Consider the following 25,022-nt stretch of genomic DNA (forward strand, 5'->3'; position numbering starts at 1 on the left):
ATTAATAACATTACCCAGATGTTAACAATCTGACCACTAACTGGATAATATAACTTTGACTGTGTTCCAGGCAACTAATTCTATTTATGTACATTTGTAGAAGATTTTGGGGTGAAATGTTTGTGAGACGGTAGAAACCTCAAGCTCGCTGAATGAACAAAAATCCTTCAAATGTTACAAAGCTAGAATCAGAACTTTCCTATTCAAATATATAGAATCTTTATAAATGTGGAGTAAATTATCTTTTTAGTATGTGTACTTGCACTACACACTTATCAACAATGGATTTTATAAGAACAACACAGAACATTTTAAAAAATAGGACATAATTTTTACTTTCAAATTATCATACTGCTTTTTTAAACAGAAAGACTCTGCATATTACTATGGCTACGTGTATTTCAGACAAGTTCGAGACAAGACCTTAAAAAGAGGCTACTTCCAGAAGGTAATTAAATGTCTTTTAAAAAAAAAAAAATCTACAGGGGCCATTACACTGTAATAAACCTCATTGGTGTGGGAACTGCATCTTCATAGTTTCTGTACAGTTCCATGCACATAAATATGATTTGCCACCATGTATTGTAAAGCAGGGCTCAAGCTCTGGCTGCATTCCCTCCTGGGGCACATGGAAACTCCAGTCCCTGCCTGGCCATGCAAGTGTCCCAGGGCCAGAGCTGCTAACACTGCTGTATGGCAGGGCAGGGGCCAGAGCTTCCACATGTTCTGGGCAGGGGCTGGAGTTTCCATGTGCTTGGGAGGGACTGAAGCTGGAACCTCACCTGACAGGAAGCAGTGGTAGGCAGTTGGACAGAAGCTGTGTGTGTTTGTGATGGGGGGGTGGTAGAGAGCAGGGGTGGGAGACAGAGGCTGCAGAATGGAGCAAGTGTAGGGGCAGGCACTACAGAGGGGAAAGAAACAGGGGCAAGCACCAGAGTACTTTCCCCCACTTAGAAAAAACAGTTTTGAGAAACAGCAGGTAGTTCATTTAGTTATTTGACAGCATTAAGAAAAGGTGTTATTCTTTCTACATGATAAAATGAAACAGTGTGTTAACAGTGTTGTTTAAATGACACCATATAGTCAGGTCCTTGAGAGTATTGTCCAAGTGCACACATTCTTCAGACCTAATTTCCTTTTTCTAGTAACAATAGTAGAACTTGTTCACATGTTTGTTAAACAGCTTTAGTATTTGTTTACACATCCCGTGAAAGAAAGAAGCTATACCAGACCTAATTGGGAGACAGGTAGCGTACAGTTTTAAAACAGAAGAACATTGTCTTTGCTAAAAAGGGAAATCTTGGCATCATGTTGGAGCATATTGTTCTGAAGAGAACAGGAATAGAAGAGTTTTAAGCCTCTCTGTGGACCAAGCTTTAAATGCTGTTCAAAGCTTTGTGAGAAAATATCCTTACTTATCAAATGTGATTCTTGCCGTAAGTTTGGAGAGATGTAATTGTGGGTAGAATTTGGCTTACAGAATACAAATTGCTTTTAATGGTGATGATACAAAGTCAAAAAGGGACTCATTTCTTTCAGATTGTGGATTGAGTTGGCACGCTTTCCCATTATTTAAGTCATTTTGTTATTTGAGGAAAACTTGAAAAAAAATTAACACAAAAGTAGGGTTGGAGTATTGTTGTAGCTGTGATGGTCCAAGAAATACTTGAAAAGCAAGGTTTCTTTTTATTATATCTTTTTAGGGGGGCAGAGGTAGTAAGTCAGGCCAGAAGGCAGGGTAGATTTACACTTCATAGATTAACTAAATCAGAGGGAAGAGAGACAGAGTGATTTAGTTGGTCTATAAGCTACAAATCTACCCTATCTTTTATTGGAGTAATTGTACAGCTGAGCGATGTTAGGCAAGCTTTCAGGCACAGAATGTTTTGTCCATATGTCATTTTGAACCCAAAAGCTTGCCTAACATTTTTCTCAACTTTACAGTTGTGCCAATAAAAGAAATTGCCTTGAAAACCTTGTGTCTTGATGCAAGTCATTTTTTGCAGCCAGTCTGCCTGCATGATTTTCTGTTTCTAGAGCAAGGCTACAAATTATGAAACAAGTTGGTAACTTGTTATTTGTAGGTCAGTTTGTAGTTGTTTTGCAACAAAAAGGTAATTACAAGTTCACACTTGAAGACTTTTAGTTAAATTGTATAGTATTTTAGAAAGAGACTAAATTAAAATGATATAATTATGCATTGGTGTTCTATGCTCTCTTCCAGTCCTTGGTTCTCATCAGCAAGCTACCTTATGTTCACCTCTTCCACACTGTGCTTAAGCAAATAGCACCAGAATATTTTAAAAAGAGTGAACCTTTCCTGGAAGCAGGTTAGTAATAATAGTTCACTATTCTGCAAAAGCATTTCATAAAAATTGCAAAACTCCAGAGAACAAGTGAGCTAAACATAACATTTCTTAATCTTATTAAAAACAAAATATATTGCAGCTTGCATACTTTTCTATCTGGAAGAAATATTAAAGCTCTGAGAAGCTAAGTTGAAAAGTTTTTTTTACCTTCTAGACAATTTTAAAAATTTACTAATCTGGTTCTTTACAAGGATAATTTGATGTTTCCCTTTGAAGAGCCAAAAGCCTTGTCTTCTAAGTATAGGGATCATCAGTGCAACACAGATTGCTGGCCTTAATGTTCATTGTTTCACCTTAATTTTCTCTGCCCCACAATTTGGATTCACTGTCTGTAAATAAATTTGCTGCTGTTGAACTGAAAAGAAAGGAAGCATATAAGCAGAAGGGAGTTGGCCTAATGGCCAGTTTATCCTTACAGGAGATAGTGGGTGGCACTTCTGAATTTCCAGAACAGCTGGCAGGGAAAGTGAGAGTTTAGGTTTGCCTTTGTTTTGCCAGAAGCAAGAAATTATCAATAACAAGTGCTTCAGCCCCATGTCAGTTGTGAGACACATTTCCCATTCTGGTCCTAATATGGTGTGTCTCACCCTGAACCACATCTTGTTGCTTTGTGCTTCAGTAAACAGCAATCTGCGAATCCACTTTTGGTGGGATTTGCATTTGTATGTTGTACAGCCGTTCAAATGAAAGTATTCCAACCTTTGATCAGAAAAACAAATATTTTCTTTTGTGCTTAAACCTGGCAACTGTTGGACTTATTAATGGTAATAATAATAATAGTGGTATTTAATGAGGGTATTCATATTTATAATTCTATAAATGCTAGAAAATCCAAGATGAAAATCTTTACAGATAAATTGCTTTAATATTGATGTTTCACTAATACTTCTTGTTTGTATCTTCTTTTTTTTAATTACCCAATATGAGTTTTGTGCACAGAGCTAATTTACCTACAGTATTTACTTGAATATAAGATGAGGGTTTTCCTCCCCACATTCAACAAGGGGGAAAAATATCTTGTCTTGAAATCAAGAACAGGCCAGTTAAGCAGTTGCTGTGGCTCCAGGGGCAGCCCAGGATGGCTCATGTGGCAGGTAGTGGGGGTGCTGCAGAGCATGGAAAAGGGGCATGTGGTATGGGGGGAGCACAGGGGAAAGGGTGGAGGGGGGTGGTGTGGGAGAAAGGATGCATTAAGTGAAGAGGCACACAGAAAGGGACACAGAGCAAGGGGAGCATAGTCTTTCCCCTGTGCATTGTACACCTACCCCCCTGACATCCCATCCCCTTGCTCTACGCATCCTTTCATCTGTGCTCCCTCCACACTGTGTGACCCTTTCCCTTGTTTCCCCAACACCGTGCGCCCTTCCTCCTGCATCAGGAGGGGTGTGCAGTGTGGGAGGAGCATGGAGGAGGTGTGGGGAGGGGGCACACAGTGTAAACAGGAGTGCAGGGTTAAGTGTGTGTGCTGCTGGGGGACTCTCAGAGCAAGAGGAGCATGGGGAATGTGGGGAAAGGGATGCCTAGGGCACAAGAGAAGTGGAGCACAGAGTAAGAGGAGTGCAGGGAAGTGGTGCAAGGGGAGCACAGGGAAAGGGACATGCAGAGCAGAAGGTGTGGGGAAAGGGACACAGAGTGGTTGGGGAGCTGCTGCAGCTCCAGCCCTGACCCTGACTGGGAGGCTGAAACTGGAGCTGCTACTGCCTGGCTTGGCTGCATGCTCTGTGCCCCCAGTGGAGATGGAGCAAGAGTAGTTGCAAAGGTAAGGGGCAGGCATGTGGGGTAGAGAGGGACAAGGGGCATGTGGTAGGCTGCCTGCCCCCCAACCACTGTTTTCCTTGCTACTTCTTTTCCTGTGGCAGCAATAGAGGCTTGTCTTAAATTCATCTCTCCCAACAACTAGGTTCTAGACATGGAATATTAAAACATTTATAATTTTCCGTGTCTACAATCTAATAATTGGGGGGGGTGCTATGTTAACTTCAGGGTTGTCTTAGATTCAAGTAAATATGGTAATCATTTATTCTTTTTACTGTCTCTTAGATAAGTTTGAACAGTGCCCAGGGAATCTTTACCCTGATTGGAGTCTCTGGCTGCTACTGAATACAACTCTTAAATTAAAAGTAGACCGTGTTACCCTTTCTTACCAAACCAACTGAATAACTTGAGTGTAGTGATAAGTCTCTAAAATATTTAATTGGGAAGGTGACATGGGGTGACACTGGGGATAAGTATTCAGTTAAGACTTGAATTTTGTGCATACTGAACAGTTTATTTGAACAGCTTGGAGCGTTGCAGAGATGGCCTGTACATATGCTGAACATTTATTTAACTGTGTTTTTCAGTTTGTAGTGATGTTGATCGTTGGCCCCCACCAATTCCAGGGAAAATACTTCAATTGCCTATTATGGACATTATAATGAAGGTAAATGTGTTAATTTTCAGCTTGGATTTAGTTGCATTTACTGTATATATTCAGTGTGTTCTGCATTGTTTATGCTTAGGAAAAGATATAGATGTGCATTCAGCTCCTGATTAAGTTTGGGAGGATCCAGATTAAATATTTTGGGTTCTTTGGAAGCAAGAACATAAGTTGGTAGATGCATCTATGTTATCACTACATTTTCATACACAAAATAATTCTAGTCTGCTATTATTCTAGAATATACTTTCCAAGAGGTTTTCATACCAAGTGTTGTTAAAGAGTCAAAATGGGTGTCAGCAAAAATTTTACAATATTTAGTACCAAACTCTACTACATAAATGGAACTCCAGTGTAGTTAGGGGTACACTGATGTATATGCTTAAAAGAAAATATGCCCTATCCCAGAAGTTAAATAGCCTCCTAGTCAATGTGTGCTTTGATAGTCTCAGAAGTTAGAAAGTTTCAAAACTGCATCTACTGTCAATCTTAAATAAAATTAACTATTTCTAAGGAAAGCTATAGAAGAAGCTATAGCTAATGCATGCTAGTCCGGGAAAACTGCAATGAGCAGATGCTCAATTAGAACGGAGGGCAGCTGGCCACCAACGTTCCTTTGTAGGTTTGAAAGGATTCCATGCAGCACAGTTAGAAATATGGATGATTTTCAATTTCATGTCTAAAGGCCATGTGTGTTTGCAAAGAAAAAGCTGTCTGAGGTAATTGTAGAGAATCAACTGTCACTAATAAACCAGTGATTTCTACCTGGCAGATGTCAGACTTGTCCTTTTAAAAGGACAGGAAGGACCCCAAAAGAGATTTCAGTTTTCAGACACACGAATGCAGAGTGCTGTTTTATAATGGCCTTGTTATTTTTGCCTCTTACATACAAATGGTAATCAATATCAGGGCTGTTTTTCCATTATTGTTAGACAATTACAGCTTAATTTTAGACTGTACTCTTCATCCTCCGTTCCACAGGCTCTGCAATGCATGTGTGCCTTCAGGCAATCTAATAACAGCCACAGATTGAGGGCAGGAGCTACATTACAATTTTTCAATTTGGTTTGGTTGCAACCAGTACTTGCCAAAAAGTCTGGGGTTTGGAGGAAAATTTTCTAATGGCAATTTTAAACTGAAAACTATAAACCTTTCTGTCTTCTACTCGGTTCCTTCTGGACAGCAACATCTGTGGTATTTTAGAAATTTCTTATTTTTTGCTTTGTCTTTTAAAAAGTGACTAGTTGAATTATTTGCTAGGAGTTTTTTATAAGATTAAAAATGACACTGAAAAATTCTTAGCTATAACATTGCTGGGGGTGGGGAGGGAGTTATGCATGCAGGTACTAGAAAACAATTTAAGCACCACATGAGTGACTTTTTTGAACATTGCATCCTGTCTCATGGGTGATGTTCTAAGCTTAGGTTTAGTTGGATATAAGGGAAATTAATTCCTAACTTTTTAATTCCAAAGGTGCGGATTCCAACGTGTCACGACAAGCCTGGAACAACTCAAATAGTACAGTTCACGCAACAGGTAGCGCTCAGATATTGTTATGGTTCAGAACAATGAGAGAGCTCGTATCTTTGTTTTAAGTGACCCTCTCAGCTGTGTTAATCTGTTGTGTTCTGAAGGATGACTTATTCAACATCAGTTTTCTTGGTCAGCTTTTCAGGATAAATAAATGAAGGCAGCCCATGTCATGGCCTTACCTGTGCAAACTTTAACAAGCTTGGTAATAAAGCTATGTCCATTTTAAGTTGTTTATTTTTTTTATTTCTAAATGGGGTCAGACAGTAACAGATATGTTATGTTGCAAGGAAAAGTGGTATTGTAATGAGTTTAGTCAGGCCCCAGCCTGTTGAAGGTTTTGAAGATCAAACTGCATATGTTTACTTGAACATGGAGAACAAACATCAACAACCTCCTATTTACAAGGAGCACCACTGTGCTACAGTACATGTCTCTGCATCCTTGTGTGTCACATTCTCTGTGCAGTCTGATTTATTTCCCGATACACTGCTCCTTTAAACAACGTTTTAAGGTGGAGCAGCAAATCTGCTTCTTTCATGTATTGATATGCTGTGATTTACAAGGTTCCCTCCAAGCTGCGCGTGTGCGCGGCCACACACAATTGAATACCATGCCGCGCACTAACTTATTAACACCGCACACCTGCCCGGAGAGGAGCTGGGCTGCAGTGTGGCAAGGCAAGGTGGGTGCTGGGGGCTGATGCGGGCTCTGCTGGCACTGGGGAACTGCTCAGCTTCCCAGCCCCAAGGCCATGTGCCTCCTCACTCCCAGAGCAGGGACACATGCAGAGCTTGACTTCCCCAGATTTCAGATTAAATGCTGCAAGCAGCAGCGGCTCAAGGCAGCCAAGAGCACATCCTGACATTTCACTTCTCTTCAGACAGCTCTCCTAGCACCACTGTTTACACAGCCCAGTGCACCGTGGTCAGATTTATTTTGGTTACCTGCAGCAGGGAAAAGTGCGTGGAACAGAGCAGGATGGTGCAGAACCTGGGTCTGCATCAGAGGAAAAGGAGCAGGCGCAAGGAATCATTCCTAACCATGATGTAGTTTCGGGGTATGGTTACACCTGTGTTGGTCAAAGGACATGGGCAGACAAGGTGCTTTGGCTAAATTATATCACATTTACCCAAAGTACTTTGTCTAACTATGACATAAGATTTCTGCATCATGAATGGGGAGTCCGCATTACTGGCTCTGAGGAACTGCTCTGCTCCAGCCCCCAGTCTTGTGCTTGGAGGATTATTGCAAAATCCATTGCATGAGGATCCATTACATGAGGATTGAGCTGACTGGCAGAAAAGCAGCTATATTTGCTGTGATTTAATTACTTAGATGTGATATGGGAACATAAAAGCTGCTTGCAGATTTAAAAAAAAACAAACAAAAAAACCCCAGACAAACTTGCCACACTTTACCAGAAGAAGCCGCACGTTACTTCAACCTAGCTCTGCAGTGTCTGTGTAAATCGGGTGCTTCAGTTGGGCTCTTTGATGCATTTATCTAAAGCTGAGTCAATCAGCTATTAGATAAAAGCTTCAAAAGAACCCCATTAAAGCGCCTGATCTATACAGACATCGGACAAGCTGGGTTTAACTAACGCTGTGCCTCCTCTGGGCATGTGCTCCTTTGGGCATGTGCTGGGCTTGGCACAGGTGTGCAGCAAGTTTAAAGTCCAGCACCAGGGTTGTTTCTAACGTCTGCAAGCAGCCAAAGGGGTTTCTGCAGGAGAGAGTGATGATGTACAGAAATGCAATGATTCGCAGAACCTGTTGACAAATCTCTCTCTCAAATGGAATTCATGAAGGGCTTATGTGATTTGTTTCTGGTGAATGTTCAATAAACCGAAATGTCAGTGTGTCTTTTTCTCCTTTCTAAACATGTTTTCAGTTTCTGTGGCTTGATACTAGAGCAATGGCTTTGTCTAAGTGGTAAAACTAGAGATGATTGTAGAACTAATTTTCTCCTAATTTGTCAAAGAGGAAAAATGGGATTTTTATTCCTTTGTTCAGTTAGATATTTTATCTCAATCTAGGCGCACGTGCAATTACAACATGAAAAGTAATGGAGCAAAAGGACCAACAGTTGATCTGATAATTCAATCCCCCATAAAATTATCACTTCCATTATACTAATTTAAATCCCTCTCTCTGAGCTTAGGAAAGTCATCTTTTCCTGTGTCCTTTCGCAAGGAATGCTTGCCATCATCCTTGTTTTAATTATGGAGCTTTGACTTGAGTACCTTGGATAACAACTGCAGTTCTATTTCCCATGGAGAAAGGAAATTAATTCATAAGCAATATAAGGCTTTGAGAGATGACCAACATCTTAAATTCCCTTGGAAAATAATAGTAGGCATAGACTTTCATGTACTCAGGAGCTACGTTCCCTTAAAGTCGTCTTTTTAACTGTGAGATTTTGATATATGGAGTATAGTTTCATTAGCATCTAGTCACTACCTCTGCCCTTTCCCCTGTGCTCCCCCCATACCACATGCCCCTTTTCCATGCTCTCCAACACTCCCGCTACCTGACTAAAAATTGCTATTTGTTGAACAAACCAAAACACCACAAGCTTTGTTTTTAGCCATAAGATGAAAACAGATATACTTAGCCAACTGGTCTAGCTGTACTTTCAGACAAAAAAACCCAACAAAATTGTTGGTTGAAACCTCCTAAATATTTTGCAACCCTTCTGAGCTGAAATACTTTGCAACCCTTCTGACTTGCACTAGTTCAAGAAACTTTTATTGATGATATCCTTCATTTACCCTTAGTACAATTAAATAACTGTTTTGGAGAGCGCAGAGCACATACTGTATATTTGAATAGTGTCTGCAAAACAGGGAGGATAGCTGTTTTAAGCAATATTCATGCCACCGTGCATTATGTACACTGAAAGTTAATTTTCTGTCTTTCAGACAGACTCTCAAATTGCTGTTGCCTTGCCCACTGTTCATGAAGTGGAGCTTTTCAGGTAAAAATTTGACCTGATTTTTTTTCCAGTAGTTTTGAATGCCTACAAATCCAGGTACAGTTGATGGCATCCTCAGAAAACATGACTTAGGTAAAAGGCAGAACAGTTGTAGCACCTTTTAAACAGTTAACTCTAACTACATTTCCAGTGTAACAAATAGGGATGTGTTCTGGAGGGAGTGATGCTGGGACTAGAGAAGGGGCAGGGGAGGGGTGTTGCTCCTGGGGCTACACAAGGCAGCAAAGCAGAGGGCACTCACTGCTGGGCTGCAGTGTGCTCTGCCTGTCCCCATTCACCTCTGCTCCTGGGCTGCGCCATGCCCTGATGCAGGCAGCTGGCATTAGCTCCTGGGGCCACTGCAGCCAGGGCTGGGGTGAGTGCTGTGCCCTGTGCTGCCTGGGGCTCTGCTTGTCCGGCTCACCCCAGCCTGTGCTGGAGCTGCCAATACCAGCTACCTGTACCACGGCAAGGTGCAGCCCAAGAGCTGGGGTGAACCCAGGTGGCAGGGGGCAGAACACAGTGCAGCCCAGGGGCTGCAGGCAGCTGGTGCTGGCCATTCCCAGGGCTGTCACAGCCAGGGCTGGGGTGAGTGGGGCCACAGCCTATTCCCTTCCCCACACAGACTTACCTGCTTGGTTGGGGGGTGGCATCTATGCTGATCACATAGGAGCAAATTTACCTTGCATATAATGAATTATGGGTCTAAATATGCTCATCATATGAGAGTGAATTTGCATATAAAGAACTTCCATGAATCAAGGGAAACCTGTAATAATCAGCTTGAAAAATGGGAGAAAGCTTAATATAATTTGGTGTCATCCTTTTATGGCTAGATATATAACTTAACTAAAATTTGTATTGCTTTTGGCAAGTTAAGTATATTGAAAATGTCCACACACTCTCTCTCTTAATCTGTTTTCAGGTGTTTCTGTCCAGTGTTCTTTCATATCCAGATGCTCTGGGAACTTGTGTTGTTAGGCGAACCACTTGTTGTCATGGCACTATCACCTTCTGAGTCTTCAGAAACTGTTCTGGCTCTTGTAAGGTAACTGTGACAGCTTCCTTACAGTGATCAAATGATCAGAGGCACATTAAAGTTAAATTGAGCCAAGAGCAGCTTTGGATAACCTCAGCTGAAGCTGTACATATTTAATGCTGTTTTGTCTTCCTCCACTAAATACTGTATTGTATGTGTGCATACATGTATATATGCGTACGTACATACATAATACTTTTTTTTATGTATTTACGTGTGTGCATACTACATTTATTTTCTCTATTTCTGTTCCACAGTTGTATTTCACCTTTGAAATACTGCAGTGATTTTAGGCCGTACTTCACAATACATGACAGTGAATTCAAAGAATATACTACACGTACACAAGCCCCGTAAGTATGCTTAAACCACTGTTGTAAACCTATCACGTGCAAGTCATGATTTTGTATAATGCTGACAGTGGAAACTAACTTTTCAAGACTGGAAGGAAACCTGTTACTTGTTTTGACACTAAGCTATAGCTGAGTATTTTAATTGGAGTAATTCTTACTACTAAAGATTAAATAAAGGTAAAGCCTTTTGTCATAATCTTGTAATCATCTCATATTTGGAATAATACTTGAAGTCGACAGGACTTCTGTGTTCAAGATTGGTAGAAGGTTTGAAATCTCATTTAAACCTTTGAGCTAACAATGTGCCCTTGTTGTTAGTAGGAGTGTTGCCAGCAGGGCAAGGAAAGTGATTCTTTCCCTCTATTCAGCGCTGGTGAGGCCACATCTGGAATGCTGTGTTCAGTTTTGGGCCCTCCACTACAGAAAGGTTGTGGACAAATTGGAGAGAGTCTAGCAGAAGGCAACAAAAATCGTTAGGGGGCTGGATGATGTGATTTATGAGGAGAGGCTGAGGGAACTGGGGTTATTTAGTCTAGAGAAGAGGAGATTTGAGAGGCGATTTTAATAGTAGCCTTCAACTACCTGAAGGGGGGTTCGAAAGAGGATGGAGCTGGACTGTTCTCGGTGGTGGCAGATAACAGAACAAGGAGCAATGGTCTCGAGTTGCAGCAAGGGAGGTTTAGGTTAGATATTAGGAAACAGGTTTCTACTTTTGAGAGTGCCTTTTTTGAAGAGGAAGAATTCTGACAAAGCAGTATATCCAAAATACTTTAACATCAACTGGAAACAGGTTTCTACTTCTTCCTAATATCTAACCTAAACCTCCCTTGCTGCAACTCGAGGCCATTGCTCCTTGTTCTGTTATCTGCCACCACGGAGAACAGTCCAGCTTCATCCTCTTTCGAACCCCCCTTCAGGTAGTTGAAGGCTGCTATTAAATCCCCTCTCAAATCTCCTCTTCATAATTGCTTATAGATCTTACTGTGACCTTTTTAAATCCACATGCAACTCTCCATGGGATCCCAATCATAGACTTGTATTAAAAATATATTTTATTGAAATATTGTAACTTAATTGGGGGTGTGCTGTTTTTTGTTTTCTTTACTCATCATTTTCAGAATAAGATTTCTTTAAAGTCTGAAGTCACTGTTATATTGAAATTGTGTTTTGTTTGTTTTTTAAACTCTTTCCAGATAATGTTCCAGTGGAACAATATCTAAACATGGATACTGTATTTCATGGTCCTGTTATTTTTAGAAGCTAAATTGCATATTACATTATCAATCCCATGGAATACACAGTTATAGTTGGTTAAACTTTAGTGACCTGTCCCTGAAGACATAATTCACTGATGTATACCAGAGTGAGATTTTTTTTTTTTAAACTTCTGGTTTAGTATCATTGGTTTTGTGAAATGGAGCTTGCATCCATGTGTTTTCTTCATTAAAAATTTAAGAGACTGGAAACAGGTTTCTACTTTTGAGTGCCTTTTTTAAAGAGGAAGGATTCTGACAAAGAAGTATATCCAAAGTACTTTAACATCAACTTTTCAAGAGGATTTTTTTCTCATAATGAAGCTTTGTTTCGCTGTGCTGTTCCCTTCGGAAGTTAGAGACTTCATTTTTTTAAAACAAAAGGTAAACTAAATCTAATGAGCTTAATTCTGGGGAAAAGGAGTTATCGTAAAAGCCCCTTTAAAGACTGAAAATACCTTTTCTCAGAACAGGTGCATACAGGTAGGACCAGCACACAGTTCTTCATATTTTAATGCCAGTGTGCTTTGCACTTGAGCTAGAGAAGTGGTTTGTACAGGTGAAAGGACTTTCTTTCCCAGTGGTAGAAGAAGTGCCAATACAACCATTACTTTTTTGTAATCTAGATACCTGTGTCAAGAACTGGAAAGACCACTTAACTTGCATGAAATAGGACTCGGTAGCCATGAAAGGATCCAGTCACTAGGGGTGTCTACATGTGGTCTGGAATGGGAGGAGGGGTGTTTCAATTTGAGTGGCTCCTGGACAGCTGCTCTAATTTAAAATGCTACAGCATCACATGTATTCAGCTTCCCCCACTTCAAAATGGCCGTGGGGGGGTGCGCTTTAACTAAAGCTCGTTCAAAGAGTTTTAGTTGAAGCCGCCGCTGCCGGCCCCGCCCCCCCCCATTTGGAAACGCGAGACGCACTGAATACATGTGATGCTGCAGCTTGCTGGAGTGTTCCAGTTAGAACGCTCCAGCAGACTTAATTATTTGGAGCACGTGTATAGGCACCCTAGCAGCTTAGGCTAGGCTAGATATGAGCCAACGATGTACAAGAATCTCTCATTATTGATCCTTTGAGACATCCAGTGTTCTTATTCTTGTACTGCTTTTACCACTTGAGATGAACCCAGAAGTTAATGTAAAGCAAAATACGTTGTGTTTGAGTTTCTGTGGGATGGCCAAGTTAAGTTTTTTGTATGTGTTTTATTTAACATTCTCATGAATGACCTGGAAGAGGGAATAAATAGCATGGCAAGGCGATTGGAAAATGATAATAAATAGAGTGCACTCCCAAATAACAGTGGGAAATAAAGGAACAATTCAAATAAGCTTGAAGAGACTAAAAATGTGAGTAGAAGTCATAAATTTTGTGTGGAAAACAGAAGCCAAAACGTGGGAAAACACTTCTTTCCTTCAAGTATGTGCATTTCAAAACAATGAATCTGAAAGATTTAGGGTGGAAAAGGTCAGCCAGGCAGAAATCTCAGCTTACAAGATCTGACTGCAGAGATGCTGATAGAATTAGAGGCTGCACATGAGAAAAGGTCATGGAGCTGTCTTGTGAAACCCTGAAATTGCACCAAGTTGTGAAGTCACATGGTTAGGTTTTGTGATGTCCTTCATGAATGTCTATAGGTGTTGGAAAAGCTGAGTAACACAACAGTACAACTGGGCAGCATTTAGCTAAGAATCAGCAAAATGTGATATTTAGTAGTTGTGCCCCTCTTATTACTTTATAGGTTTTAAAGTAAGATGCATCTGTTCTGCAGCCCTTTGAAAGCTTACCAAAGGAAAGCTCTGTAAGATGGTAATGCTTCGTCATATGTTGGAAACTTCTTTCTTTGCGTTAATATAAACTTTGAATAACTTTCAGTGTTTGTATTTATTAGGGGGAGAGAAGCTATTGTTTTCATGTTTAAAGAACCTTTTTTTTTTTTTCTTTTCAGACCCTCTGTCATCTTAGGAGTGACAAATCCTTTTTTTGCTAAAACGCTTCAACACTGGCCACACATTATTCGAATAGGAGATATTAAACTTCCAGGTAAAGTATAAACTCTTCTACAGTACTCTACTATAGACTATATAAAATATCATACCTTTCCTTTAATGAAATCTTAGATGCTAATACAGGAGCCTTTACACTTGCATGCTGCTTTATGAAGCTATTTGTAGGTCTGAGTTTATGTAAAACAACTCCATCTACGTTGCACGTGTAACTTAAGGATGATAAGTAAATTCAAGTGCTTTGTGCCACTTTGTCACATCCATCTAGTATCCATCTCTATGTCTTTGAGGTAGGAAGCAGTAATAGCCATTAGCTTCCATGTTTGTTTATTGATATTTAAATGTGTTCTGCTTTCATACCTCTACCACGAGTGTAACAGCTGAAACCTTCTGCTCAAAGGTAACATTTTACTAACTGTCACTAAACATGACCTTTAGTCTGTGTGTATTTTTCTTCTTGCATTTTCTTTATTTTAGAATCAGAAAAATATAGGAGTAACAGTTGCTAAAAAGTACACACAGTATTACTCGTAACCATAAAGCTTAATAATTGATGCAACAGTAGTGTGAAATTACACATTCACCAGTGTAGTTTTTAAACATATTAAATGTTAAGCCATTACAGCTGTTAAGTTCGATTTTTTTTTTTTTCTTTGCCCCAACTGAAATCTGTTAGCCTTTTGCTATCCAAAAGGTAGCTTCTCGGCCAACAGTAGTAATATTATGCATCGTTATGATTGTGATGTGAAGTAGAATCATAGAAAATTAGGGTTGGAAGGGACCTGAAGAGGTTATCTACTCCAGTCCCCTGCTTAAAGCAGGATCATTTCCAGCTATATCATCCCAGCCAAGGCTTTGTCTAGCCAGGTCTTTAAAAATCTCCAAGGATGGAGATTCAGCAGCCTCTCTGGGTAACCTGTTCCAATGCTTTACTACCCCCTTGTGAGGTGTTCTTTTGTTTGTTTGGTTTGTTTTTTTTCCCTAATATCTAACCTAAACTTCTCTTGTAGCAACTTGAGACTGTTGCTCCTTGTTCTGTCATCTGCCACCACTGAGAATGGTTTAGTTCAGGGGTCAGCATAGTTTTTAGGCAGAGTGCCAACAAACCTGGAAACCTCAACTTGCAAGATGTTGGTGTGCCAGGGGTGGATGGCAGGGGCACCTGGGTGGGGCCCAATCCTTGTTGTGGCAGCACAGCCCTGGCCCTTTCTTTTCTGTCCACCCCAAGGTTTGCATGCACCCACTACTGGCAACCAGTCAGGCCAGGTCTCCGTGGACCCTGGTGCAGGTGCTTGCAGCCTCCCTGCTGCATACAGCCTGGGCTTCATGGTTGGCAGCAGGGGCACGTCCGAAGCCCATGCCATCTGTGGTGTTCCAAGCAAGATGGCTTTGTATGCTATGCTCTGGCACGTGTGCCAGGGGTTGCTGACTCCTGGTTTAGTTCCACCTTATTTGGAACCACCCTTCAGGTAGTTGAAGGCTGCTATTAAATCCCTTCTGTCTTCTCATCTCCAGACTTAGTAAGCCAAGCTCTCTCAGCCTCCCTTCAGAAATCATGTCTCAGCCCCCTAACAATTTTCATTGCCCTCCGTTGGACTGTCTCCAGTTTGTCCACATCCTTTCTGTAGTGAGGGGCCCAAAACTGAACACAGTACTCCCAGATGTGGCCTTGCCAATGCCGAAGAGGGGAAGAATCACTTCCCTTGATCTGCTGGCAGCGCTTCTACTAATGCAGCCCAGTATGCTGTTAACATCCTTTGTAACAAGGGCACACTGGCTCATATTCAGCTTATTGTCCACTGTAACCCCCAGGTCCTTTTCTGCAGAGCTGCTGCTTAGCCAGTTCAAGTACCTGAACTGAATCCCCCTTTGTCTAGGTATGTACATTTATTCTGCTCTGGACCAAGAATGTAGATGTTACTTAAGGCCAGCATATTTCAGCCTGAAATGCTTTTTTTGTAAGAAAATATTCAGTAGTGTTCCACTTCCTGAGGATAATCGTTGGTATTAGCCTTGGTACTGTTTTCACCAGACCTTGAGAAGCTTTAGAAAGAGGAGGAAAGATCGTTAAAGTAGAAATTCATGGTCCCATAATAAGGTAGTAGAAAATAGATTACCTGTCAAAGCTTCTTTAAAATCCTAGTGTACAATTGAAATTTGTTTTAAAAAGTTAGTGTACCACTTCAAGGTCAGAACACTGTTCAGCCCAAACTTATGGCCATTTTAATCAAGTGGATCCTGATACACAAATATTCCTAAAGTGTTTTTTAACTTTTTTATGTGCAAAGGTGAGGAGAAATCTCTGAGCAGCATCTGTACAGCTTATAGTACTGCACTTGACTGCCCTTTTGAAAGCTAGTGTTCAGCTCAGTGATTCTCAGCTAGGTCGCCAGAAGATCCTTTGAAGAGTGCATCTGGGGCATCATGAGAGAGAAGCCAGGTGTGAGGAGGTAAGCAGATAAGGGCAAGCTCAGGCAATTCCTCGACTGCCTGCCCCTCTGCAAAGAGATGAGCACTATAATAAATAAGATGCTCAATTCACAAAAGTTATGAAGGGGGTGCCTCAAGTCTAGTGAGGGGTGCCTTGCATCTGTTGAGTGGTGCCCCAAATCTAAAAAGGTTGAGAACTGCTGGTCCAGCTAAACATGACAGCGAAGTTGTCTTATTTTTGACTCTACAGAACAGCATCAGGCTCCTTTGAACTGTTCATGAAATGTCAACAGGGTGCAGAGATTCTTGGCTAGAGGAAGAAACAAGAGGTCCTACCCCAAAAACAAAAGAAGTCAGTACTTGCCAAAGGGAGCATATGCCCTGGGTTTGGAAGCTAGGAGGCTGAGTTCAGGTCTTCTCTTCTGACTGCTCTTTATATTTCTGGGTACTTCACAGTTTTGTGGTTGACTAAATGTTTACTTTCACTGAAGGCTTCTGCCCCAGGTAACCCAGAGGGGGAACTGGATAAAATGTTAGAAAATTAATGGAGAAGACAAACCTTCATTACTATGCATGGATTTTTTTTTTCTTTTGTGACCATGCTACAGGCATCTTGAAAGAAAAATGGACACTTTTTTTTCACATTTTCTCCAGTTGAGTGTTTTTATTTGTAATGCACATGAGTTAAATGAAAAGCCTGTAAGACTATAAGCAGTCTGTGTATTAAAATTCGTATGAATATATTTTAGTTCAAATGACTACCTACATTTGATACCTTTTATTGTACAGGTAATAAAAGGTTTTGTAAACATTTGGTGTATTAATTGTGGTTGCATGCATTAGAAGAACAGGACTGACAGTTGTGATGGTATTAAATATATTTGCAGGAGAAGTTCCAAAGCAGGTGAAAGTGAAAAAGCTGAAGAACCTGAAGACTTTGGATTCTAAACCTGGTAATACATCATTGTTTGCACTTAACCTAAATCTTACTGTTGATTCCTTTAAAAAATATGCATGGTTTGCTTTCTGGCTGTATACCCTTTTTGTTGTTTTTGTCTTTTAGGTGTTTATACATCTTATAAACCATACTTAAACAAAGATGAAGAAATTATAAAACAGTTACAGAAGGTAACCTTAAACTTGTTGACTGAAACTATTTTGAATGCTGCTTGTCCATTCTTCCTCTAAGAATCTAGAGAACTGAGATGATTAATCAGTTTTTTTTCCATACTCTGTTTCCAAACCTGTAAACTTCACAGTTGTGAAGTTTTCAATATGGCACTTCGAAGCTTTAACTCAGGGGTCGGCAACCCCCCACACGCATGCCAAGTATGACATGAGAGGCCATTTTCCTTGGTATGCCACTGCCAGCCTGGGTTCTAGGCAGCTGCTGCCAGCTGGGAGCACAGGCTGTTCCCAGCAGGTGGCTAGGAGGCTGCAAGCCCTGCTGCAAGCAACCCATATACTAATATGCAGTGCACCCTGTCATGTACCCCCTGCCCTCATTTTGTTTTTCTGGCATGCCAGCACTCCGATACCTTCCACAGTAGACATTGTGGGGTTTTTTGGCACTCTGGCCAAAAAACGTTGCCTACCCCTGCTTGAGAATAAACTTTCTCCTAGAATTTCTGTTTCTGATTCTAGATGAATTTAAGGTGTAGAAGCAAATACAACTTAAATATCAGAGAATCATTAGAAGCTGTATTAAGACTATTACATTTAATGTTCCATTTTAATGTTTTTTTTGACAGTGCCTTAATTTATTTTTTATATACTTGGGGGGTGGTATTTTTTTTGATGGACACATGCATTGATGGAGCATACATCTGGTCATGCAGTTTCCCCTCTCCTTAATTATTCAGTAACTAAAAATAAGTCTTATTTCCACAATGGGTATAATAGGTTACTACTGTGTCTGCTTCTTATAGGGTGTACAACAGAAACGTCCTGCAGAAGCCCAGAGTGTAATTCTTCGGCGTTATTTCTTAGAGCTGACACAAAGCTTCATCATTCCATTAGTAAGCTGGCATTTATCGTGTCTGTTACTTAACACACATGATGTATTTTTCTACAGTGTCCAGTTGTTACAAAAAGCTAGCATTCTGCACTAATAACTTTTTTTATTAATTTTTCTAAATGTAGTGTTTCTTTTATAAAAATCTGTTTCTTGTATAGAGCTAGAACAGGGGTTGGCAACAAGTCTTCATTCACATGTGCCAGAGGATGGCACATGAGGCTTAGCACACCACAGCTGGCCTGGGTTCTGGGCAGCTGCCACTGGCTATGGAGCCCAGGTTGCTTACAGCAGGGAAGCTGCAAGCCCTGCTGTGAGCAGCCCAGGCTCCATGGCAGGCAACAGCTGCTCAGAGTCCAGGCCAGATGTGGTAGGCAGACACTAAACTGGTCCCACTGAGTACCATTCCTCATTCTCAAACCCCTTAGTTACTGGAGTGAATTCTTTGCTACCTTTGCTGTTAGCTGGTTGGTTGTTTTCCTTCTACCCAGAACAGACTACTTTGTAAAGTATAGTGAAGGCACACTCTGATTTTTATATAAATGCAAGCTGTTAAACTAGTTTGTTACAATAGCTTGAGAAAACTGTTTTAGGTACCCTTTGGGGGGTTTTTGTACAGCTGCATGAAAGTTTGAACAAATGAACTATTAATGTGAACTGATTTTTATACTGGCTGCAGCATCACATTTTTATTAAACTATTTTTCTTTGTCCTCAGGAACGTTATGTGGCTAGCCTTATGCCCCTGCAAAAGAGCATATCACCATGGAAGGTAAGGAAATTGTATTCAGAGGATCTGAAAATACTCTAAAGAAAGCTAAGGTTGTAAGTGGCTGAGAACTATTTCTCTTGTAGAGTCCACCACAGTTGAGACAATTCAGTCAAGAGGACTTCATGAAAACACTGGAGAAAGCAGGACCCCAACTCACCTCAAGACTTAAGGGAGACTGGATAGGACTTTACAGGTTGTTTATTTTATTTTATTTTTTTAAAAACCTGAAATCAAACTAAACGTATTTGGAGAGAAATCAGTAATGTTATATTCTCCTGGGTGAACTTTTTTTGGCTGTACTGCAGTATTAACATTTCTGATAGATAAATAGAGAAGCTTTAGGGAAAGACTTCTAAATAGCTGAATGCAGAATTTCAAAATGCCACTCTAAGTCCCTGTTCTCCTTGAGATCCCACTGCAGTGCTCATCTCTGCCATGATGCCTCCTGAATCCTGGTGACTGGTTATGGATAGGCAGGCGAAGGGCTCGGTATTTTTCTTAGACCCATATGCTTAGGCTTGTCTGGCTTTCATATTATCTCCCTCCCTGCCCTCTTCCCCCACCCCAATAAAAAAAACAAAACAAATTCACTGCACCATATTTATTTTGTGTATGTTTTATCTCTTTGGCCATTTTTTTTTCTTTTAGATGACAAATCCACTACAATTTGGGATGATCTCTTACCAAAGCACACAGCATACAGGCACAGTGGTTCTGATATATGGTGATGCCATAGTACAAATATTTACTAATCCTATATAAAGCAGGATTGAATGTACAGTGCCTGTATACATTCCAGTATGTTAAATAAGAATCCCAAGGTCAGTCTGCTCTGCTAACTTTCTAAACTGAGTAGTTAGCTTCTGAAGAACTAAATGTTATAATAATAACTATGAAACATTTTACTTATTGATCAGTTTTCCTTTCATTAGAATGGAAACTCCATTATCCAAAACCTTAAAGGCAAGGGTCACCAAATTCTTTCTGATAAACAGCCTTTCAAATGCACAGTCAGAACCTTTGGGTTTAGGAGTGTTTGTGCCTGAAGTCTTTGAAAGTTCATAAGGATTTAAGGTGTTTAGCTTAAAAGATGGAAAAAATATATATTTACTAGTAGTCCAGGGAACACAAACCTGCAACAGTAATGAGCATTCCATTACAGACATTTCTTCTTTCCCAGCAGAAAGTACTGAAAGAAATTAGAAAAAATAATCTTCATATCCTCCTCCACTTCACCACAGAACTACTTTTACTGAAGCTATATGCAACAGTTGACAGAGTGAAAAAATAAAAGAATTGGACTGGAAATGTCCTTTTCACTCTTTTCTTTTTATTTTTTTTCTTTTTATTTTTTTGTAGGCATTTTTTGAAATCTCCAAATTTTGATGGCTGGTTCAGGATCCGTCAGAAAGAAATGATGCAGAAGCTGGAGGCCCTTCAGTTAGAAGCTCTCTGTAATGAGGTTGGAAAACATGTCTTTGTTTTTGTCTCGTGTTTCAAAAATGGACTCCTGACCTTTTCTGTGTCAAATGCAGTTATTACAAATTCTGAAGATACTCTTTTAGATTCAGTTTTGTACAGTAGTTTATTAACTTCAAGAAGAGCTCATATTGGAACAGCCATACAGAGAGCAATTGTATTACACTTGTATTGCAAAGTACTGGCTCACAAATTTGAGCAAAATTTCTTGTTGTGTAGAAGACTGCCTTCTGTAACCTTCTGGGATGACTTTCACCATTTGTGCAGTCAATTTCCATTTTATTTCTTTAAGGTGTGTATTTTGAAGGCCATTTTGCACCTAACCCCATATTTTTTTAATTTTTAATATAATCTACTTAATTCAGTAGAACTCCATTTTCTCCTCCCATTCGTTTAATTTAAGAAAAAAACCCTTCAAGAACCAAACTGACTTTAAAATATCTCTAGTTTGTCTTGCTGAGCATGCATATAAATATATTAATGACAGGAGAAAATACCAGTTTATTATGGTGAAGATGCTGAATGAGTTTAAGAAAACTAAATCCTAAAATGAATCATTGTAGCCAAAAGCTCCAAAAAAGTTTTTGGATCCTTTTCTTGATTAAGAAACACTATGGAAATGATTTTGAAACATGCCAAACTTGGTCAAAACAACTGGCTGACGTGGATAGCAACATCATAAAAGTGAATGGAATTATAACATGTTTGGTGAGAACAGAAACGGAGAAATTAACATCATGGTTGACGACATCCATTGATCTAAAAGAACTATGAAAGAACTAGCCCCCCAATCCATGCAAGCATAATATAGGTTTCAGAACAACAGGTAGGTCCATGGTCTCATCTAAAATGGCACTGCTATCTTTTGACATAATTTTATTTTCAAGAAAATGATTTGCACCACAAAATCAGCACTGACTTCTTTCTCATTCTAAGGAGTGAAGAAAATGGACTAGAAGGGATTATAATGGGCATAATCAAAGGTTAAAATGTGCATGTGCATACATGAAATAGTACAGTGAATATTTTTTATTCCAATAGGACTTGCTTTTCTGGAGTCAGAAACACACAGAAGTAGAAACAGTAGATCTTGTCTTAAAGCTAAAGAATAAACTGGTAGGTAACCATTTTAAATATATCCAAAATAATTTATCTTCATGTTGTATAATATTTTATAGCCACATCAAACTGAAATGTTCTTCAAAATATAAAAGTAGCTCACTCAGTTTCCAGAAACAGTCCAGGTTATTAACTCAAATGTAATCCAATTCAGCGCTAACTGTGAATTGACCATTTGAGCATTTGTGCAACAGGCAATGTTGATATTCTAATCCAGTGCTTTTCTGACATCCCAAAACCCAAGAACATGGGCATTTTATGAAAATTAACAAAGATTAGTAGTTCTGTCATGTTTTCATTTAAGCTGGTGACAGTTTTGTAATGGACTACAGTAGTAGGAAGAGCAATTTGTAAAAGTACCTGGAAACTATATTTCACTTTCTGATTCCTGGAAGTGTGTGAAATATATGCTGATTTAAGGAGAAGCTTGCACTTCTGCTGTCCAAAGTTCTACACTGGATGGAAGAAGGATTTCAGCTTCTATATCCATTGTTCTGTCTTCTCTGTGAACATCAAATTAACTTGCAGACTTCTAAACTAAGTGCAGTTGTTCAAAAAGCTTGAGGTGGAATCCACTTAAGTGATGCGGTTTTCTGTAAGCTGTAAAGTTCACATCAGTAGTGAAAAGAACATACGTTCACCCTTGGGGTGTTTAAACCAATCTGTATGCACTGAACTTTTGTTCTTGTATGGGTATAGACTGGTTGCTGGTCACTTATACTGGTAAAAGTATAATGTCTGTACCGGGATTAATTAAAAACATTTTCATTTTTTTTATCTCCTGCAGTTACAGGCTGACAGAGAACATCTACCTGTGAAACCTGACACTTTGGAGAAACTACAGATGCACATTGACTCAATTATACTAGCACTCCCAGATGATTTACAGGACATCTTGCTTAAAACTGGCACAACATGACTTCTACTTGCATATTTCTGTAGCAGATTCACAACACATTTCAAAGCTTCATGGACATTGGCAGCTAACAGTTGAAATGCAGCTCCAAATAGTCTATTAACATTAGCAATAACTGTACTAATAGCAGAAAACCATTTTTAGCTTCTTTTTAAAATAGAAACCTGCATGGGTTCCACTTAAATACTGATGGAACAGAAGGAATTTCTGTGTTAAATCATGTTAAAAAATCAAGTGCACTTATGAAATCATGAATTATGCAGGACCACAATGCAATGCTGGCATTGCAGAATATTTTTATTGGTGTTGCTCTGTTTAGTCACTTGAACTCAGGGGAAAAGCAACAGTTGCTTTGGGTCTGTCAGGAGATTGTCCCATTAAGGTAATATCCCACTCTTCACAGTGCCTTCTTTCTTTAGAAGTCTTATATCTGACATTAGAAACCCAACTGCTGTGTTTTTGAGATACATTGTTAATAGATCATTGCATACAAATCTGTTATGGCTTTAAAACCATTATTAATAGAAATGACCGAAAACATTTTAGTAGGGCATTAATCCTATTTTTATTCCTTTTTTTTTTTTAAGATTTGTATTACTTTTCAACTGTGTCCAGGGAAGAAGTCATCTGATGCTAAATAATTTCTGAGGAGAAGCTGGTATCTTTTTCCATTGAATGTCAGATAATATGGGTGCTTGTAGTCACATGCCTTACTTACACTTAAATTTGAATTTTGCATTATCTTTATTATTGAACAATTTAATGACTTTAAAGCTGAGCTGCAAAAATTCAACATTAGATATGGTTTATTCATGATAACCTAATTAACTAGTGTTCCCTACAGAAAATAGGCCTAGTAGTGCTGCTTTTTAAATAATTCAAGTGTAAGATTAGTGTTGCTCCTCTTGTATCCAATAACACTACTGAAATCTGTTACAAAATCCACTTCAGTTGGGGAGCATGTTGGTAAATTCCTGGTATTCTTCTTTTTTAGCCATTTAAGTGGTTTTTTTTAGAAGGAAGAAATACTGTTTTCAGCTTGTAGGCAGCCTCTGGATATATATGGCCTTTTCTGGATGCAATTTGAGTACAGCAAACCTACTTAAAATGTATGTGCATACAGTAGACATGCATAAAAAGCCATTTTTATTACATATTAAGCAACAAGAAACTCTTGCTGTGAGATCTCCTTAAACAAGAAGCTCTGGTGGTAAAAGAGCTCAGTTACTAGAAGTGCAAAGTTGTACTTTGCCAACCCATTTGCAGCAGGATTAGTGGTGCTATAGTGAGCAAAACTGTACAGCACAGTTTTATGTGACAGGCAAATAGCAACTATCAAAATTCTACTTTGAAGTGTTCTGGGTAGAGCAAGAATAATTTTGTAACATTGCTATCCTACAAAATGCGTTTGTATAATAAATATTTCATACCATCTATAAACTTCTTATTTAGGTATAAAGACATGTTTGTATTTTTAAGAAAATATGTATTTTAATATTTTTTCAGTTCATACAAAATTCATGGCCAGAAGTTTTGGTGGAACAAATTCTATCTAATCAGTCATTTTAAATTATACCACTATGACAGTAATCTCTGACTTGCATTTCATTTTGCACAGCTAACTAATAACATTTTCTAACCCTGAGACTAAAATGTAGCCATTAATACATTATATTACCTTCTGAATATTTAACTGAAGCACTGCACAGTATCTTGAAACCATGTAAATTTGCACCAGCTATGTTAACCTATTGCCACTTGACTGCAAATACATATTTTTGTAAAGGAAATAAATTTCATTTTTGTAATGTTTTGTTTCCATTATTTATTCCACAAATCATCGCCGAGTTTCTTATTCTTATTTTCCTCTTGGCCAGATTCCTCCTCATCTGTCTTACTACGGCAGAGATGGTAGTAGGCTGCAGCCCCTCAGCAGCACCTGCCATTAGACCCGGGTTGGAGGAATACAAAAGGAGCACAGGGAGGGAAGATGATGGAAGCAGAGAGTGGAAGAACAATGAAAAAGAGGAAAGCTTTGGAAGAGAAGAATAAGGACCTCATAAGAAAAGAGAGAGGAAATGAGGCTAAAAACTTCAGCCTACTTTCTTCCCTCTGAAAATTGCCTAGCAGAACTGCAGAGAGAGCTTGCTTAGGTCTTCCTTCAGGCCAACAAACACAGACTGCTTTGACAGATTTGGAATTATTCCACAATTAAACTATGAATGCTAAACATTGGCCTTGCTCTTTGGATGTTAACGTTTTATTAATATTGATTTATCTGAATTAGGTAGTTGTCTGGAAAAACAGGCAGGAATGGAAGGAATGGCTAGAATTAACCCCC

At 39.4% G+C, this 25,022-nt stretch overlaps 1 protein-coding gene across 1 annotated transcript in view; it reads left to right on the top strand.

Annotated features, from left to right (window-relative positions):
- The window catches only part of DENND6A (DENN domain containing 6A), a 40,041-nt gene extending 15,552 nt beyond the window's left edge, over positions 1 to 24,489 (top strand). Inside the window, exons 5-20 of the mRNA XM_014596543.3 lie at positions 368 to 448; positions 2,225 to 2,330; positions 4,712 to 4,791; positions 6,263 to 6,325; positions 9,243 to 9,298; positions 10,221 to 10,343; positions 10,592 to 10,687; positions 13,895 to 13,989; positions 17,270 to 17,335; positions 17,446 to 17,510; positions 18,311 to 18,400; positions 19,114 to 19,167; positions 19,251 to 19,360; positions 20,527 to 20,629; positions 21,688 to 21,762; positions 22,553 to 24,489. Coding sequence (XP_014452029.1) covers positions 368 to 448; positions 2,225 to 2,330; positions 4,712 to 4,791; positions 6,263 to 6,325; positions 9,243 to 9,298; positions 10,221 to 10,343; positions 10,592 to 10,687; positions 13,895 to 13,989; positions 17,270 to 17,335; positions 17,446 to 17,510; positions 18,311 to 18,400; positions 19,114 to 19,167; positions 19,251 to 19,360; positions 20,527 to 20,629; positions 21,688 to 21,762; positions 22,553 to 22,684 — 1,395 coding nt within the window. The 3' untranslated portion in view covers positions 22,685 to 24,489. The remainder of the gene's footprint in view (positions 1 to 367; positions 449 to 2,224; positions 2,331 to 4,711; positions 4,792 to 6,262; positions 6,326 to 9,242; positions 9,299 to 10,220; positions 10,344 to 10,591; positions 10,688 to 13,894; positions 13,990 to 17,269; positions 17,336 to 17,445; positions 17,511 to 18,310; positions 18,401 to 19,113; positions 19,168 to 19,250; positions 19,361 to 20,526; positions 20,630 to 21,687; positions 21,763 to 22,552) is intronic.
- The last annotated feature ends 533 nt before the right edge of the window (positions 24,490 to 25,022 follow it).

This window comes from Alligator mississippiensis, chromosome 12 (genome assembly GCF_030867095.1).
Source record: "Alligator mississippiensis isolate rAllMis1 chromosome 12, rAllMis1, whole genome shotgun sequence".
Lineage (NCBI taxonomy): Eukaryota > Metazoa > Chordata > Crocodylia > Alligatoridae > Alligator > Alligator mississippiensis.